Source organism: Manis javanica, chromosome 15, assembly GCF_040802235.1.
Source record: "Manis javanica isolate MJ-LG chromosome 15, MJ_LKY, whole genome shotgun sequence".
In the NCBI taxonomy this organism is placed as follows: Eukaryota; Metazoa; Chordata; class Mammalia; order Pholidota; family Manidae; genus Manis; species Manis javanica.
This window is the reverse complement of record NC_133170.1, coordinates 51482589-51502524: the sequence shown is the minus strand read 5'-3', so window position 1 is coordinate 51502524 and position 19936 is coordinate 51482589. Positions and strand designations below refer to the sequence as shown.

General features: G+C 35.1%; 1 protein-coding gene across 4 annotated transcripts in view; it reads right to left on the bottom strand.

Annotated features, from left to right (window-relative positions):
• The window catches only part of RBMS3 (RNA binding motif single stranded interacting protein 3), a 1487986-nt gene that overhangs the window by 1378918 nt on the left and 89132 nt on the right, over positions 1-19936 (bottom strand). For 3 of the 4 annotated variants that reach the window (XM_073222890.1, XM_037008603.2, XM_073222891.1), the window contains one exon: positions 4394-4508. The exons of the other annotated variant lie outside the window; for it this stretch is intronic. In XM_073222890.1, the coding sequence (XP_073078991.1) occupies positions 4394-4508 (115 nt within the window). The remainder of the gene's footprint in view (positions 1-4393; positions 4509-19936) is intronic. 4 annotated transcript variants of the gene reach the window in all.

Sequence of the window (19936 nt, the reverse complement as noted above, 5' to 3'; positions counted from 1 at the left end):
AAACTAGGAATAGAAGAAAACTCAACTTGCTAAGGCAATCTACAAAAAACTTCCAGCTAACATCATACTTACTGGTGGGAAACTTGAAGTTTTCCCTCTATAAAGAATAAGTCAAAGATCTTTCCACTTTACCACTCTTTTCAATATTGTACTGGAACTCCTAGGTAATGCAATAAGACAAGAAAAGGAAGTAAAAGGTATAGATTGAGAAAAAAGAAAAAAATACTGTTTTTGTTCACAAATGATATGTCATCTATGTAGAAAATCCAAAAATCAAGAAAAATACCCCTATAACAAATAAGTGATTACAGCAGGTTGCAGGATACAAAGTTAATACACAAAAGTCAATCACTTTCTTATTTACCAGCAATGAACAAGTAGAATTTGAAATTAAAACACATTATCATTACATAAGCATCCCCCAAAATGAAATACCTAGGCATAAATCTAACTAAATATGGACAAGGTCTATATGAAGAAAAGTAAAAAATTTGAACAAACAAAAAAACTAAATAAATGTGGGTATATTCCATGTTCATGGATAGGAAGACTTAATACTGTCAACATATCAGTTCTTCCCAAACTGATCTATAGATTAGATGCACTCTCAATCAAAATCCTAAGATGTTATTTTGTGGATATAATCAAGTTGATTCTAAAGTTTATATGTAGAGACAAAGACCCAGAATAGCCAATACAATACTGAAAAAGGACAAAGTCAGAGGATTGACCCTACTTGGCTACAAGATTTACTATAAAATATAGTAATTAAGACAGTATGATATTGGGAAAAAGATAAAAAATAGATCAATGGAAGAGAATAGAAAGTCTAGAAATAGACCCAATAAACATAGTTAACTGATCTTTGATAAAGGAACAGAGACAATACAATGGGGAAAAGACAGTGTTTTCAACAAATGGTGTTATAACAACTAGTTATCCACATGCGAAAAAATGAATCTAGTCACAGGCCTTACACTTTTCACAAAATTAACTCAAAATGGATCACATCTAAATATAAAATGCAACAGTGTAAAAATCCTAGAAGGTAATACAGGAAAAAAATCTAGATAACTCCAAGTATGCTGATGACTTTTTAGATATAACACCAAAGGCAAGGTCCATGAAAGAAGTAATTAATAAGCTGGTCTTCATTTAAATAAAAACCTTCTGCTCTGCAAAGGACACTGTCAAGAGAATAAGAAAATAATCCACAGAGTAGGAGAAAATGTTTTCAAAATACAATCTGATAAAGGACTATTATCCAAAATACAAAAAGAATTCTTAAAACTCAACAATAAGAAAATGAACAACTGGATTAAAAAGTGGGCAATGAACAGGCACCTTTCTAAAGATTTACAGATTAAAAACATATGAAAAAATGTTCATCATATGTCATTAGAGAACTGCAAATTAAAGCAATGAGATACCCATATACACCTATAAGAATGGCCAAAATCCAAAAGACTGACATCAAAAGCTTGAGAGGATGTAGAGCAACAGGAATTGTCATTCATTGCTGGTAGGAATGCAAAATGGTACAGCCACTTTGAAAGTTTGGTAGTTTCTTGTAAAACTAAACATGCTCTTACCATATGATTCAGCAACTGCACTCTCATTTTTACCCAAAGGAGCTGAATATTTATGTGCCCACAAAAATCTATATGTGAATGTCTACAGTAGCTTCAGTCATAATTGTCAGAACTTGGAAATATCCAAGATGTCCTTTCACTAGGTGAGTGAAATAAACTGGTACAAACAACAGAATATTATTCAGTGCTAAAAAGGAAAGAGCTATAAAGACATTGGGAAACAAAAATATATATTACTAAGTCAAAGAAGCCAATCTGAAAAGGCTATGTACTGTATGGTTCCAACTATAAGACATTACGGAAAGAATAAAAAGATCAGTGGTTGCCAGGTGTTGGCAGAGGGGTGGAGGTAGGGGAGGAATGGGTAGGTGGAACATGGGATTGTTTAGACCGGTGAAACTATTCCATTTGATACCACAACAGTGAATACATGTTGAATACATGTGTCTAAACTCACAGAATGTAAAACATAAAGACTGAACATTAATGTAAAATATGGACTTTGAGTGACAATGATATATCAATGCTGGTTATAGATGGTAACAACTGTATCACTCAGTGTGGGATGTTGTGCCTGGGTGGCATATGGGACCTCTGTACTGTCTGCTTAATTTTGCTGTGAACCTAAAACTTCTCTAAAAAATAAAGTCTATTTTAAAAAAACAGATGATTCTGAGGAAAAAAAGACCATCCACTCTAAAATACAGAGCATGTAAGAAAATACTAATCTTATAAATAATATGAGATCCTAAGGGGGAATTACAAAGAGACTATATGGATAATACCCTATTCATTTAAAAAATAAAATTATAGCAAATGTTCCTATATTAAAAAAGCTGTCTAGATCCAGCAGAAAAATCACTTATTTGAAATAATAGTTCATACAACAAAAACAGGGCAACCACATCATGTGGATAGGACTTTGAAATTTGTTATAGTATGACTGAGTCTATATGTACATATTATTCACTGACTCTGCAGATTTCAATAGTGAAAAAGAGTTGAATCAAATAATAGATTGCCAATTTCTGCAGAGTAGGAAGAATCCAGGCCAAAAAATTAGTAGTAATTATTTATGGGCTGGAAGAAGAAATTTTCAGGTGAAGGAATCCTCAGAGTTTTTGGAATGAAATAAATGGCTTATCTCTATGCTTCTTAACTTTTACAAAATATCTGATTATCTCTCAAAACAACTCTGAACACAGTAAAAAGCTGAATATGTACTAGAATTCACCCTGGTAAGCTAAGCATGGAATAAATGACCTATTTTGGGAACAGTGAAGAGTGAGTGTGGAGTGAATGAGTCTGTTACAGCAAAGACTGAACTCCTGGAAGTCTGTTCATGTCCCTCTATTTGGTTACTTCAGGGACAAAATGGAAGTTTTTAGGCATATGGCTCTGTACAGTCAGACTGAATTACATAAAATTCTGTAGGCAAAAATCAACAGACTTTCATCAAGAAAATGATCTGCTGCTGCAAAACCACTTAGAGATAACCCCTCTTCAGAGTCTCTGGACAAGCAAGATTGCCAAAGGACCCAGACATAAATAACCTGGTACACACAATAGCAGACAGTTCCGTAATTTACTGAGATGATGGGTCTACTGCTAGTGTGAACTGGCTGTAACATAACTAAAAAGTAAATAACTATATAATTTCAAAGTATAAATGTTTAAAAACTAAATATCTCAAAGTTCATTTTGGTTACACAAGAGAAATGTATGGTTTGTGCAAAGCATTCAGTTGTATTTGTGACAACAGGGTGACTTCACCTTTATTACTAATAAACAGAGACTATATTTTCAGTACAAGGAACAAAATCACATTTTTGGTAGTAAATATCTCTTTTCCTGGTCTCAGAGTAAACAAAAGCAGTGTGCTTGTCATTTTCCCCCCACTCTTTTCAAACCTACTTATTTGTTTTAAAATCTAAACTTGGGTGGCTGGGTTAATATTTAAACTTTTTCTCAAATAAAATGTTTTTATGGATAAGTTTTTAAAAATATCTGTTAGACTTTTCCAAAGGAGAAAAAAATATCATTCATACTTTAAAATTCAGACAATACCAAAGTCCCTATCTTCCAATAGAGTAATCTGTTTTAGAACTTCAGGTGATTAAGTGAGAAGGGGCTTCATAAGATAAAAATTTATCAGTAAGCAGAAAAATGTTAAAACATATTTAAGTTTACTTAAAATTATCATTTCATGTTACAATCATATTCTATTTAGAGTTAAAAGTGTGTTATACCTACTATAATCCTTACGATAAATTCATTTAAAAAGCTATCGATAAACTGTAACATTTATGATTCGTTTCTTTGAAAAATGACCTGAAATAGTATATTTTCACCTAATTTTAAAAAGGTAAAAATTATATTTATCTCTGCTTTAAATTTATTTAAAAATGAACCATTTTGAAAAATACTTTGCTCTGAAATAACACAGCATATCCAAGTGAACGCTTCACCCAGGGAATATATTTTAAAGCCTTGGCTTCTGATTTTGAAATACATGCTTTGAAATACACAAGAGGACTTACATAGACAGTCTAAGAGCAAAGGAGATGAGAGAAGAGCTATTAAAACTACTGCACATAAATAGTGTATGTTTGGTTAATGAAAACAGTTTCAGAGAGCAAAATATACTATTAATCCATACAAAAATGATTTATCAGTGGACAAAGATATACTCTTTCCCTATAAAGAGAAAGAGAGGTTTTGAAATGTGTAAAAATATTTTGGAAAGCATGCATATGAATGAATTCTTATTTTGGGTGGTAAAGAATAAAAAACTCATATACCCTGGTTTGATAGGTAGCACATTTCCAGTCTTTGCTCATGAGAACATCCATGAAGGAGGAATGCTTCTCGTAGGGCACTTTTATGCCACTTCGTTTTATTCTTACATTTTCCTGGCTAAAGAAACAGAAAAATAGTAAGATTCATTTTTGCATATGTAGTTCTGTTTTAAAATTGACTTGATTTAGCTGTTGAGCTGGAACTTAATCTGATTTAAGCAGTGTACAATATATTATTTAGACTTTGGCATGTGATTATTATTTTAGAGTATAGCCAATTTGTGGAAATTCTGCATTTTAATCACCAAAAGAGTCAGATTCTTGATTCACTAATATCTTAAGATGATTAAAATATTAGTATTTAAGATGTTTGCACACTTATGAAGTTACAAAAAGTTACCATCAATGTAACAAAGTAATCAATATCAAATACATTTTATTAGAATAATGTTGATTCCATTTTAAGTAACATGGCAATGATCCTAAAGAAATTGAAAAACCAAGTTTCCTATTGTAAGACAATTAATTCCATTCATATCTAGTTTTGGTAGATGTTGACATATTCATACAAACACTTAAACTTTCTGTGCCCCAATTCATCTTTAAAATGTGAGTAACAGTACATATATCTTACAAGGTTTTATAAGTCTTAAATGAAATAATGCATGACAGTTTTCTAGCACAGAAAGCACTCAATAAATGTTCTTCTTGAACACAGCACTTTTTGTAAATGTCTAATTTTCAAAATATTTTGAAAAGAACAACAGAATCAAGGAATATCTAGGTTAAAAATGACTATATAAATTATCTGGCTCAATAATTTTTCCAATGTTATTTTAGAACTTGCCCCAAATGGTTTTTATAATGTTTTAAATGTTAGTTTATAAAATGCATGCCACAATTTCCTTTTTGAAAACTCTATCACCAGGTGTTTTTTCTATTAATCCATATTTACCACTTACATATAATGATATCTTTACCTCAGATAGATAATTCATCCTTTACACAGATATGTAAATCTATATAACACCTATAATCAATTCTACATTGAAATTACACATTTAAGGCTCTTCTCAAATTCCACCTTATTCTTTAGTCCCCAAATTAATATCAACTATCAATTCCCATTACACTTAATATTTTCATTTAAACATTTACTACATTCTGACTTATATTATACTTATGAGTCTCCCCACCCATAAAATGAAAGGTCCCTGAAGACAGGGACAATAAATAATATTTCATCTCTGTGTCCTTCACAGTACCCATCTGTCTAATCTCATTGTGTTATATTTAGGTATTCAGAAAGTGTTTGTTAAATTGTATGTGGTTTTGTACACTGTTAAATTTGATATTAAAGCAGTGAAGCAATATAATCAATCAGAAATCTACTTTTGTACACAGAATAAATTTCATTCAAAAATCTATTTCCTAAAAAATGAAAATATAAACAGATCCAATTCAATAAAAATTAGAAAATTTAAACAATATCTAAGCATTTGCAGATTTAAGATGTTTTGCAGCTCAAATGTTATAATGATGCTAATTATAGATAGTGAAAAATTCCTAAAAGCTGATATAGCACCAATACTTGAAGTAAGAAATTTCTTGAGAAAAGCCAATGTGGTATTTAGCTAAAGTAAACTCTGGTGAGTTTGGGGAACTGAAAAGCTTTTTTTAAAAACCTGTATCTGTGAATCTTTAAGAATCTATCAGTAAGTTTGTGCCACCTAGTGGTAATAAAATTAAACATCTTCTAAAGAACTCAAAAAGTTAGGATACTTTTTTAAATAAAGCATTTTACCAGAATTAGATTCAGCTATGCATTGTATTTTTTAACTAGTTTGTTTTTAACTGAAAAAGTGACAGGTGCATAAAAGTATAGAACGTGCCTCCCTACACATCCCTGGTACTCAACTGTTTCTCCCAAAGGTACCCATTGTCATCAGTTCCTTTCAGTCTTCCAGAGATATTATATGCATCTACAAGCATTTACATCATTTATATAAGTATATCTATTTTTACAGAATACTAGGAAGAGTTATACACACTTTGAATTTTCAACTTGTCTTGCAGATTGCTTCACTTACTTATTGATTCAATAGCATATTCTAGATACTTAGGATCTATCGCTGAAGAAAATAGACAGTACATTCTAGCCAGTGAAATAGCATACAATAAGCATAACAAATAAGTAAAGCCTACAGTATAAGAGGTTACAAGTGCTATGTTATAAAGGAAAGGTCAGGCAATAAAGTGGTCAGGGTAACTCTCATTGAAAAGGTGACATTTAAGCAAACACCTGAAGGAGGTCAGGGAGTTAGCTATATAGGCAGGGAAAGAGCACTCCAGGCAGAGAAAAAAATGTTCCAAGGCGGGAGAATACAAGTGTATTCAAGAAGCATCAGAGAAGCCAAGGTAGCTGAGAAAGAAAGAGGGAAAGTAATGGGGAATGGTGACAGCAAGTTAACAGGAGCCAGATCACAGAGGTTCTTTCAGACCACTGTAGGGACTTTCTTTGGCTTTTCTTCTGAGTGAAATGAGAGACATTGCAGAGTTCTGATCAGAATAATAATACTTGATTTGATTTAATGTTTTGAAACAATCATTCTGGTTGTAAAGAAGACAACAGACTCTGCAGAGGCAAGTGAAGATGTAGGATGACTGACTATTGCAATAATCCAGGCAAGAAATGATGGTGGTAGACCAGGGTAGTAGCAGCCACTGCGGTGGAAAGTGGTAGGATTCTAGAATATAATCTGAAGGGAGCAAAAAGAATTTCTCGACCAACTAAAAATTGGTTGTGTGAGAAAATGACTCTAATGCTTTTGGACTTAGAAGGATGGAAGGAATTTGTTTATCTGTTGAGATGGGGAAGGCTGTCAAGGAAGTGAAATTTGTGGGGGAAGATCAAGAGGTCAGAAATGTTGCATCTGAGATGCCTATTTTGAAATTCAAGTGGAGATACTGAGTAGCAGATTGGTAAGGGAGTTCAGGAGAGAGAACTGAATGGCAGATAAAATTTAGGAATCATCCACAAGGACATAGGGTATTTAAAGCCAAGTAATAGGATGAGATATATGAGGAAATGAGGAAATAATGTATGTACATCCATATATGTGGTATGTAGGTACCATTATTTATTTGACAAATGTTCTAGTGATGATCATTTAGGCTGTTTCTAATATTATGCACTTGGAGACAATCCTGCAATTAAAAATCTTTGTCCATAAGTCATTTTTCCCATGTGAGAGTCTACTGTAGGATAAATTCCTAGATGTTGAATTATCAGGTTTAATGTATGTATATTTTAAATTTTGGAAGTTATTTTAAATCACTTCTGAATCAAGCAGTCACAATTTACAATGCCACAAACGACACGTTTCCTCATAGCCTGGAGAACACTTTTGTTACCAGACTTACAGATCTCTGCCAATATTTTTAAAGGAGAAGTGGTATGTCCTTTCATTATCATTTTCATTTTTTAAATTTAGTAATTATGAGTTTTTTATATTTTTACAGCTTTATTGACATACAGCTGACATATAACATTGTGTAAATTTAAGATGTACAAATAATGATTTCATGTACACATATACTGGGAAATCATTACTACAATAGGGTAAGTGAACACCTCTATCAACTCACATAATAACTTTTGTGTGTGTGTGTGTGTGTGTGGTAAGGACATTTAAGATCTATTCTCCCAGTAACTTTTAAGTACGTAACTGCTAATATACACACTGTGAATATAGTTACATCCCTAGAACTTACTCATTAATTTTCATACTTTTAAAAGCTATTACTTTCTTATCTGTGGAATAATTGTTCAAGTCCTATGTTAATATTTATACTGGTCTTTTTTCTTATTGCTTTGTAAGAGATTTTTAAATATTAAAAAAGTAGTTTTCTACATATGTTGCAAATATCTTTTAGTATACTTATTTTTCCTTTTTTGTTCATTTAAATCTTTTCATCTTTCTAAAACTACTTTGGATGTAAGATGTGAGATATAGCCTCCACTTCATTTTTTTTCTTGGTAGCTAGAGCCATTTGTACCCATACAACTTATTAAACAATACAACTTTAATTATTTGACTATGACATTAATTACTATATTTCTAAGACTTTTGAGTCGATTTTTGTTCTATTAATCTGTCAAGTCACTGTTAGTACCAAACTGCTTTAACAACTAGAACTTTATTATTATTTATATTTTATAGCCCTAATTCCCTATCTACGTTTAATTTTCCTACAGATTTTAGAATTTTTTTCAGTCCTTTTAAAAAATTGAGACTGCATTAAAATTAGTTTAAGGAGATTTGACATCTTTCCATATTAAATCTTCCTAATCAAGAAGAGAATTATATCTCTTAGTAGTATTTTAAAGTTTTATTCATAGATCTTATACATGCTTCTTATGCTTGTTCCAGGGTATTATATATGCTTTTTGCTATTACAAATGGGAACTTCTATCCCTTCATATTTTCATATTGGTTATATCTGTACACTAATTTTTTAAATTAAAGTATCACTGATATACACTCTAATGAAGGTTTCACAAGAAAAACAATGTGGTTACTACATTGACCCATATAATCGAGTCCCCCCCATGCCCCATTGCAGTCACTGTCCATTAGTGTAGTAAGATGCCACAAAGTCACTACTTGTCTTCTCTGTGCTACACTGTCTTCCCTGTGATCTCCCCCACACCATGTAAACTGATCATAATACCCCTCAATATCCTTCTCCCTCCAACCTCATACACCCTTACCCTTTGATAACCACTAGTCCCTTGTTGGAGTCTATGAGTCTGCTGCCATTTTGTTCCTTCAGTTTTGCTTCATTGTTATACTCCACAAAAGAGGGAAATCATTTGTCACTTGTCTTTCTCCACCTGGCTTATTTCACTGAGCATAATGTCCTCCAGCTCCATCCATGTTGTTGCAAATAGTAGGATTTGTTTCTTTCTATGGCTGAATAACATTCCATTGTATATATGTACCACATCTTCTTTAGCCACTAATCTACAGGTGGACACTTAGGTTCTTTCCATATCTTGGTTATTGTAAATACTGCTGCGATAAACATAGGGGTGCATGTTTTTTAAGTCTGAGAAGTTGTATTCTTTGGGTAAATACCGAGAAGTGGGATTCCCAGGTAAAATTGTATTTCTATTTTTAGTTTTTTGAGGAACCTCCATATTGCTTTCCACAAGGTTGAACTAGCTTACATTCCCACCAGCAGTGTAGGAGGGTTCCCCTTTGTCTGCATCATTGCCAGCATTTGTTGTTCTTAGCCTTTTCGATGCTGCCCATCCTTATTGGTGTGAGGTGATATCTCACGGTGGTTTTAATTTGCATTTCCTGATGATTAGTGATGTGGAGCATCTTTTCATGTGTCTGTTGGCCATTTGAATTTCTTCTTTGGAGAACTGTCTCTTCATATCCTCTGCCCATTTTTTAATCGGGTTATTTGCTTTTTGGGTGTTGGGTCATGTGAGTTCTTTATATATTTTGAATGTTAACCCCTTGTCAGATATGTCATTTACAAATATATTCTCCAATACTGCAGGATGCCTTTTTGTTCTGTTGATGGTGTCCTTTGTTATACAGAAACTTTTTAGTTTGATGTAGTCTCATGTGTTCATTTTTGCTTTTGTTCCCTTGCTTGAGGAGGTGTGTTCAGGAAGAAGTTGCTCATGTTTATATTCAGGAGATTTTTGCTTATGTTGTCTTCTAAGAGTTTTATGATTTCATGACTTACATTCAGATCTTTGATGCATTTTGAGTTTACTTTTGTGTATGGAGTTAAACAATAAGCCAGTTTCATTCTCTTACATGTAGTTGTCCAGTTTTGCCAACACCAGCTGTTGGAGAGGCTGTCATTTCCCCATTGTATGTCCATGTTCCTTTATTATATATTAATTGACCATATATGCTTGGGTTTATATCTGGGTTCTCTAGTCTGTTCCATTGGTCTATGGGTCTTTTCTTGAGCCAGTACCAAATTGTCTTGATTATTGTGGCTTTGTGTAGTAAAGCTTGAAGTTGGGGAGCACAATCTTCCCTGCTTTCTTCTTTCTTCTTAGGATTGCTTTGGCTATATGGGGTATTTTGTAGTTCCATATGAATTTTAGAACAATTTTCTCTAGTTCATTGAAGAATGCTATTGGTATTTTGATAGGAATTGCATTTAATCTGTAGATTGCTTTAGGCAAGATGGCCATTTTGACAATATTAATTCTTCCTATCGATGAGCATGGGATGTGTTTCCATTTATTGGTATCTTCTTTAATTTCTCTTATGAGTGCCTTGTAGTTTTTGGAGTATAGGTCTTCCACTTCCTTAGGTTTATTCCTAGGTATTTTATTCTTTTTGATGCAATTGTGAATGCAATTGTATTCCTGATTTCTCTTTCTGCTAGTTCATCATTAGTGTATAGGAATGCAACAGCTTTCTGTGTATTAATTTTGTATTCCACAACATTGCTGAATTCAGATATTAGATCTAGTAGTTTTGGAGTGGTTTCTTTATGGTTTTTTAAGTACATTATCATGTCATCTGCAAACAGGGACAGTTTAACTTCTCCATTGCCAATATGGATACTTTTTATTTGTTTGTGTTGTCTGACTGCCATGGCTAGGACCTCCAGAACTATGTTGAATAAAAGTGGGGAAAGTGGGCATCCTTGTCTTGTTCCCATCTTAGAGGAAAAGCTTTCAGCTTCTCACTGTTAAGTATAATGTTGGCTGTGAGTTTTTCATATATGGCCTTTATTACATTGAGGTACTTGCCCTCTATACCCATTTTGTTAAGAGTTTTTATCATGAATGGATGTTGAATTTTGTCAAATGCTTTTTCAGCGTCTATGAGATGATCATGTGGTTTTGATCCTTTCTTTTGTTGTTGTAGTGGATGATGGTGATGGATTTTCAAATGTTGTACCATCCTTTCATCCCTGGAATAAATCCTACTTGATCATGATGGGTGATCTTTTTGATGTATTTTTGAATTTGGTTTGCTAATATTTTGTTGAGTATTTTTGCATCTATGTTTATCAGGGATATTGGTCTGCAATTTTCTTTTTTTGTGGTATCTTTGCCTGGTTTTGGTATTAGAGTGATGCTGGCCACATAGAATGAATTTGGAAGTATTCCCTCTTCCTCTACTCTTTGGAAAACTTTAAGGAGGATGGGTATTAGGTCTTCACTAAATGTTTGATAAAATCCAGCAGTGAAGCCATCTGGTCCAGGATTTTGTTCTTAGGTAGGTTTTTGATTACCAGTTCAATTTCATTGCTGGTAATTGGTCTGTTCAGGTTTTCTGTTTCTTTCTGGGTCAGTCTTGGAAGGTTGTATTTTTCTAGAAAATTGTCCATTTCTTCTAGGTTATCCAGTTTGTTAGCATATAATTTTTCACAGTATTCTCTAATAATTTTTTGTATTTCTGTGGTATCCATAGTGATTTCTTCTTTATCATTTCTGAGTCTGTTTATGTGAGTAGACTATCTTTATTGAGAAGAATTTGTATTCTGCTGCTTTTAGGTGTAGAGTTCTGTGGATGTCTGTTAGGTCCATCTGTTCTAATGTGTTGTTCAGTGCCTCTGTCTCATTACTTATTTTCTGTTTGGTTGATCTGTCCTTCAGAGTGAGTGGAATGTTCAAGTCCCCTAGAATGCATGCATTGCATTGTATTTCCTCCTTAATTCCGTTAGTATTTGTTTCACATATGTAGAGGCTCCTGTATTGGGCACATAGATACTTACAATGGTTATATCTTCTTGTTGCATTGACCCCTTTATCTTTATGTAATGTCCTTCTTTGTCTCTTGTGACTTTGTTTTGAAGTCTATTTTGTCTGATACAAGTACTGCAACTCCTGCTTTTTTCTCCCTATTACTTGCATGAAATATCTTTTTCCATCCCTTCACTTTTAGTCTATGTATGTCTTTGGGTTTAAAGTGAGTGTCTTGTAGGCAGCATATAGATGGGTCTTGTTTTTTTATCCATTCAGTGACTCTATGTCTTTTGATTGGTGCATTTAGTCCATTTACATTTAGGGTGATTACAAATAGGTATGTACTTATTGCCATTGCAGGCTTTAGATTAGTGGTTACCAAAGGTTCAAGGTCAACTTCCTTACTATCTAAGAGTCTAAGTTAACTCACTTAATATGCTATTAGAAGCACAATCTAAAGGATCTTTTTTTCTCCTCCTTTTTCTTCCTCCTCCATTCCTTATATATTAGGTATCATATTATGTACTCTTTATGTATCCCTTGATTGATTTGGGGAATAGTTAATTTAATTTTGCATTTGCTAACTAATTTGCTTTTCTACTTTCTTTACAATGGTGCATTACCTCTGGGGACAGCTATTAAACCTTAGGAACAGTTCCATCTATAGCAGTCCCTCCAAAATACACTGTAGAGACGGTTTGTGGGGGTAAATTCTCTCAGCTTTTGCTTATCTGGAAACTGTTTAATCCCTCCTTCAAATTTAAATGATAATCTTGCCAGTCAAAGTATTCTTGGTTCAAGGCCCTTCTGCTTCATTACATTAAATACATCATGCCACTCCCTTCTGGCCTGTAAGGTTTCTACTGACAAGTCTGATGATAGCCTAAAGGGCTTTCCTTTGTATGTGATCTTATTTCTCTCTCTCACTGCTTTTAATAGTCTGTCCTTATCCTTCATCTTTGCCATTTTAATTACTATATATCTAAATGTTGTATTCCTTGGGTCCCTTGTGTTGGGAGATCTGTGCACCTCCATGGCCTGAGAGACTATCTCTTTCCCCAGATTGGGGAAGTTTTCAGCAATTACCTCCTCAAAGACACTTTCTATCCCTTTTTCTCTCTTTTACTTCTGGTACCCCTATCATGCAAATATTGTTCCGTTTGGATTGGTCACACAGTTCTCTCAATATTCTTTCATTCTTAGAGATCCTTTTTCTCTCTCTGTGCCTCAGTTTCTTTGTATTCCTCTTCTCTAGTTTTTATTTCATTTATCGTCTCCTTCACCATACCTAATCTGCTTTTTTTTTTTTTGAGAGGGCATCTATCATATTTATTGATCAAATGGTTGTTAACAACAATAAAATTCAGTATAGGGGGGTCAATACTCAATGTACAATCATTAATCCATCTCAAGTCTAATTCTCATCAGTCTCCAATCTTCTGAAGCATAATGAACAAGTTCTTACATGGTGAACGAATTCTTACATAGTGAATAAATTCTTACATGGTGAACAGTACAAGGGGATTCATCACAGAAACTTTCGGTTTTGATCACGCATTATGACCTATAAACAATCAGGTCAAATATGAATATTCGTTTGATTTTTGTACTTGATTTATATGTTGCTCCCACATTTCTCCCTTTATTATTATTATTATTTTTATTTTTAATAAAATGCTGAAGTGGTAAGTAGATGCAAGATAAAGGTAGAAAACATAGTTTAGTGCTGTAAGAGGGCAAATGTAGATGATCAGATGATCAGGTGTGTGCCTATGGACTAAGTATTAATCCAGGCTAGACAAGGGCAGCAAAACACCCACGGATGCAGAAGATTTCTCTCAAAGCAGTGGGGGTGAGGTTCTGAGCCTCACCTCTGTTGATCCCCAAATTCTCACCTGATGGCCCCCCTGCGATTGTGCCTGTCTTAGGTTATTCCTCCCTTAAGGAATCTTACCCGTCTCTGGCTAACCAGTCATCTTCCGGGGCCATACAGGGAAATGTAAAGTTAGTAAGTGAGAGAGAAGCCATATTGTTTGAAAAGGTTAGCTTTTTACTTCTTTGCAGATTTACGCCCTGTGGCTTCTATGCCCAGCACTTGTCTCGAGGTATCTTTACCACCTGGAGGAATTATGACACGCGGTAAATTCGATATGAGGCACGAATTCTATTTAAGGGTTGTAATTAGGAAGAAAGAAGAAAAGCTACAGATGTAGCATATGGAAGGAAACATGGGAGGATTGATTATTTCTTTGACATATCTTCTTCTAGAGTACCTTAAGTATGTATAGGTTTTAAACTACTAACTAATTTGCACACACACATTAACATAATAGGAATACGGTGACATAAACAAAGCAAATCTATAATTACCATCCACCTCCAGTGAAGCCAAGAAAACCATTTAGGCACCCTAGGCATTTGTGAAAATTTGTCTATGATATGATTGATATTGTCCAACTGTACTTGAACAGTCTGAGAGAAATCAGACAAATTAAAGCAGCCCATTTCTGGGATCTGTTCACATCCCATATGTTCTTTTAACCGTAGATAGTCTATAGTCATAAGATTTTGAAGTGCTACACCTTGCACCCCTCCCAACTCCTAGTTGAGTTCCAACAGTACAGATCCGGTCAAATTCGTTGTCTCACTGTATGCACATGCCAGCCTAGACATCTCCTCCTCATTCCTATGGCAACTCTAGGAGACAGTGGGCTGGATGCAGCCACAACCGCAGCATCGTCCGGATCCCTGTGGAGGCTTTTTGATGATCATCCTCCGGCACAAGTCCTCCAGAGAGTGCTGATGCCGGAAGCTCCTCCTCATATCGTATCTTAGTTCATTTTCTGGGTATCCAAGCTAGGCCTTGATCTTCTGCATAGAAACAAACAGACCCTTTGCCCACACTTTGACAGGCCCTCTATACCACTGTGCAGAACTCATTGGAGGTCAGCACACAGTAACTGCTTTTTTTTTTTTTTTATTAAGAGAAAGGAATATTATCAGAAAAGAGTACCTCCATAGCTGATCATCTGACACCCTTTAAGTGATCAACATTAAGGATATTTAAAGCATGCGTTGATCTTTGATTTACCAATAGTTTTATCCTATCAAGGAGTAATACCCTTTTCTTTCTTTTTTCTTTCTTTTTTTTTTTTAATTTTTAATCTATACTTACATGAAGAATACTATGTTTACTATGCTCTCCCCTATATCAGGTCTCCCCTAACAACCACATTACGGTTACTGTCCATCAGCTTAGCAAAATGTTGTAGAGTCACTACTTGTCCTCTCTGTGTTGTGCAGCCCACCCTCCCCTTTCTCCCTCCCCGCCATGCATGCTAATCTTAATACCCCCCTTCTTCTTCCCCACCCCATTAACCCTCCCTGCCCACCCATCCCCAGTTCCTTTCCTTTTGGTACCTGTTAGTCCATTTTTGGGTTCTGTAATTCCGCTGCTGTTTTGTTCCTTCAGTTTTTCCTTTGTTCCTATACTCCTCAGATGAGTGAAATCATTTGGTATTTCTCTTTCTCTGCTTGGCTTATTTCACTGAGCATAATACTCTCCAGCTCCATCCATGTTGCTGCAAATGGTTGGATTTTTCCACTTCTTATGGCTGAGTAGTATTCCATTGTGTATATATACCACATCTTCTTTATCCATTCATCTACAGATGGACATTTAGGTCGCTTCCAATTCTTGGCTATTGTAAATAGTGCTGCGATAAACATAGGGGTGCATCTGTCTTTCTCAAACTTGATTGCTGCGTTCTTAGGGTAAATTCCTAGGAGTGGAATTCCTGGGTCAAATGGTAGGTCTGTTTTGAGCATTTTGATGAACCTCCATACTGCTTTCCACAATGGTTGAACTAATTTACATTCTCACCAGCAGTGTAGGAGGGTTCCCCTTTCTCCACAGCCTCGCCAACATTTGTTGCTGTTTGTCTTTTGGATGGCAGCTATCCTTACTGGTGTGAGGTGATACCTCATTGTAGTTTTAATTTGCATTTCTCTGATAATTAGAGATGTGGAGCATCTTTTCATGTGTCTCTTGGCCATCTGTATTTCTTTTTTAGAGAACTGTCTGTTCAGTTCCTCTGCCCATTTTTTAATTGGGTTATTTGTTTTTTGTTTGTTGAGGCGTGTGAGCTCTTTATATATTCTGGACGTCAAGCCTTTATCGGATGTGTCATTTTCAAATATATTCTCCCATACTGTAGGGTTTCTTTTTGTTCTATTGATGGTGTCTTTCACTGTACAGAAGCTTCTCAGCTTTATGTAGTCCCACTTGCTCATTTTTGCTGTTGTTTTCCTTGCCCGGGGAGATATGTTCAAGAAGAGGTCACTCATGTTTATGTCTAAGAGGTTTTTGCCTATGTTTTTTTCCAAGAGTTTAATGGTTTCATGACTTACATTCAGGTCTTTGATCCATTTTGAGTTTACCTTTGTATATGGGGTTAGACAATGGTCGAGTTTCATTCTCCTACATGTAGCTGTCCAGTTTTGCCAGCACCATCTGTTGAAGAGACTGTCATTTTGCCATTGTATGTCCATGGCTCCTTTATCAAATATTAATTGACCATATATGTTTGGGTTAATGTCTGGAGTCTCTAATCTGTTCCACTGGTCTGTGGCTCTGTTCTTGTGCCAGTACCAAATTGTCTTGATTACTATGGCTTTGTAGTAGAGCTTGAAGTTGGGCAGTGAGATTCCCCCCTACTTTATTCTTCTTTTTCAGGACTGCTTTGGCTATTCGGGGTCTTTGGTGTTTCCATATGAATTTTTGAATTATTTGTTCCAATTCATTGAAGAATGTTGCTGGTAATTTGAGAGGGATTGCATCAAATCTGTATATTGCTTTGGGCAGGATGGCCATTTTGACGATATTAATTCTTCCTAGCCATGAGCATGGGATGAGTTTCCATTTATTAGTATCACCTTTAATTTCTCTTAAGAGTGACTTGTAGTTTTCAGAGTATAAGTCTTTCACTTCTTTGGTTAGGTTTATTCCTAGGTATTTTATTCTTTTTGATGCAATGGTGAATGGAATTGTTTTCCTGATTTCTCTTTCTGTTGGTTCATTGTTAGTGTATAGGAAAGCTACAGATTTCTGTGTGTTAATTTTGTATCCTGCAACTTTGCTGTATTCCGATATCAGTTCTAGTAGTTTTGGAGTGGAGTCTTTAGGGTTTTTTATGTACAGCATCATATCATCTGCAAATAGTGACAGTTTAACTTCTTCTTTACCAATCTGGATTCCTTGTATTTTTTTGTTTTGTCTGATTGCCGTGGCTAGGACCTCCAGTACTATGTTAAATAACAGTGGGGAGAGTGGGCATCCCTGTCTGGTTCCCGATCTCAGAGGAAATGCTTTCAGCTTCTCGCTGTTCAGTATAATGCTGGCTGTGGGTTTATCATATACGGCCTTTATTATGTTGAGGTACTTGCCCTCTATTCCCATTTTGCTGAGAGTTTTTATCATGAATGGATGTTGAATTTTGTCAAAAGCTTTTTCAGCATCTATGGAGATGATCATGTGGTTTTTGTCCTTCTTTTTGTTGATGTGGTGGATGATGTTGATGGATTTTCGAATGTTGTACCTTCCTCGCATCCCTGGGATGAATCCCACTTGGTCATGGTGTATGATCCTTTTGATATACTGTTGAATTCTGTTTGCTAATATTTTACTGAGTATTTTTGCGTCTACATTCATCAGGGATATTGGTCTGTAATTTTCTTTTTTGTTGGGGTCTTTGCCTGGTTTTGGTATTAGGGTGATGTTGGCTTCATAGAATAAGTTTGGGAGTATTCCCTCTTCTTCTATTTTTTGGAACACTTTAAGGAGAATGGGTATTATGTCTTCTCTGTGTGTCTGATAAAATTCCGAGGTAAATCCATCCGGCCCGGGGGTTTTTTTCTTGGGTAGTTTTTTTATTACCGTTTCAATTTCTTTGCTCGTAATTGGTTTGTTTAACTTTTGTGTTTCTTCCTTGGTCAGTCTTGGGAGGTTGTATTTTTCTAGGAAGTTGTCCATTTCTTCTAGGTTTTCCAGCTTGTTGGCATATAGGTTTTCATAGTAGTCTTTAATAATTCTTTGTATTTCTGTGGAGTCTGTTGTGATTTTTCCATTCTCATTTCTGATTATGTTGATTTGTGTTGATTCTCTTTTTCTCTTAATAAGTTGGGCTAGAGGCTTATCTATTTTGTTTATTTTCTCAAAGAACCAGCTCTTGGTTTCATTGATTTTTGCTACTGTTTTATTCTTCTCAATTTTGTTTATTTCTTCTCTGATCTTTATTATGTCCCTCCTTCTGATGAAATTAGGCCTCATTTGTTCTTCTTTTTCCAGTTTTGATAATTGTGATATTAGACTGTTCATTTGGGATTGTTCTTCCTTCTTCAGTGTGCCTGGATTGCTATACACTTTCCTCTTAAGACTGCTTTTGCTGCGTTCCACAGAAGTTGGCGCTTAGTGTTTTTGTTGTCATTTGTTTCTATATATTCCTTGATCTCTATTTTGATTTGTTCATTGATCCATTGATTATTTAGTAGCATGTTGTTAAGCCTCCATGTGTTTGTGAGCCTTTTTGTTTTCTTTGTAGAATTTATTTCTACTTTTATGCCTTTGTGGTCTGAAAAATTGGTTGGTAGAATTTCAATATTTTGGAGTTTACTGAGGCTCTTTTTGTGAGCTAGTATGTGGTCTATTCTGGAGAATGTTCCATGTGCAGTTGAGAAGAATGTATATCCTGTTGCTTTTGGATGTAGAGTTCTATAGACGTCTATTAGGTCCATCTGTTCTAGGGTGTTTTTCAGTGCCTCTGTGTCCTTACTTATTTTCTGCCCGGTGGATCTATCCTTTGGGGTGAGTGGTGAGTTGAAGTCTCCTAAAATGAATGCATTGCAGTCTATTTCCCTCTTTAGTTCTGTTAGTATTTGCTTCACATATGCTGGTGCTCCTGTATTGGGTGCATATATATTTAGAATGGTTATATCCTCTTGTTGGACTGAGCCCTTTATCATTATGTAGTGTCCTTCTTTATCTCTTGTTACTTTCTTTGTTTTGAAGTCTATTTTGTCTGATATTAGTACTGCAACCCCTGCTGTCTTCTCACTGTTGTTTGCCTGAAGTATGTTTTTCCATCCCTTGACTTTTAGTCTATGCTTATCTTTGGGTTTAAGGTGAGTTTCTTGTAAGCAGCATATAGATGGGTCTTGCTTTTTTATCCATTTTATTACTCTGTGTCTTTTGATTGGTGCATTAAGTCCATTTACATTTAGGGTGACTATTGAGAGATATGTACTTATTGCCATTGCAGGCTTTAGATTCATGGTTACCAAAGGTTCAAGGTTAGCTTCTTTAGTATCTTTCTGACTAACTTAGCTCGCTTATTGAGCTGTTATATACACTGTCTGGAGATTCTTTTCTTCTCTCCCTTCTTATTCCTCCTCCTCCATTCTTCATATGTTGTGTGTTTTGTTCTGTGATCTTTTTAGGGGTGCTCCCATTTAGAGCAGTCCCTGTAGGATGCCCTGTAGAGGTGGTTTGTGGGAAGCAAATTCCCTCAGCTTTTGCTTGTCTGGGAATTGTTTAATCCCGCCATCATATTTAAATGATAGTCGTGCTGGATACAGTATCCTTGGTTCAAGGCCCTTCTGTTTCATTGCATTAAGTATATCATGCCATTCTCTTCTGGCCTGTAGGGTTTCTGTCGAGAAGTCTGATGTTAGCCTGATGGGTTTTCCTTTATAGGTTACCTTTTTCTCTCTAGCTGCCTTTAAAACTCTTTCCTTGTCCTTGATCCTTGCCA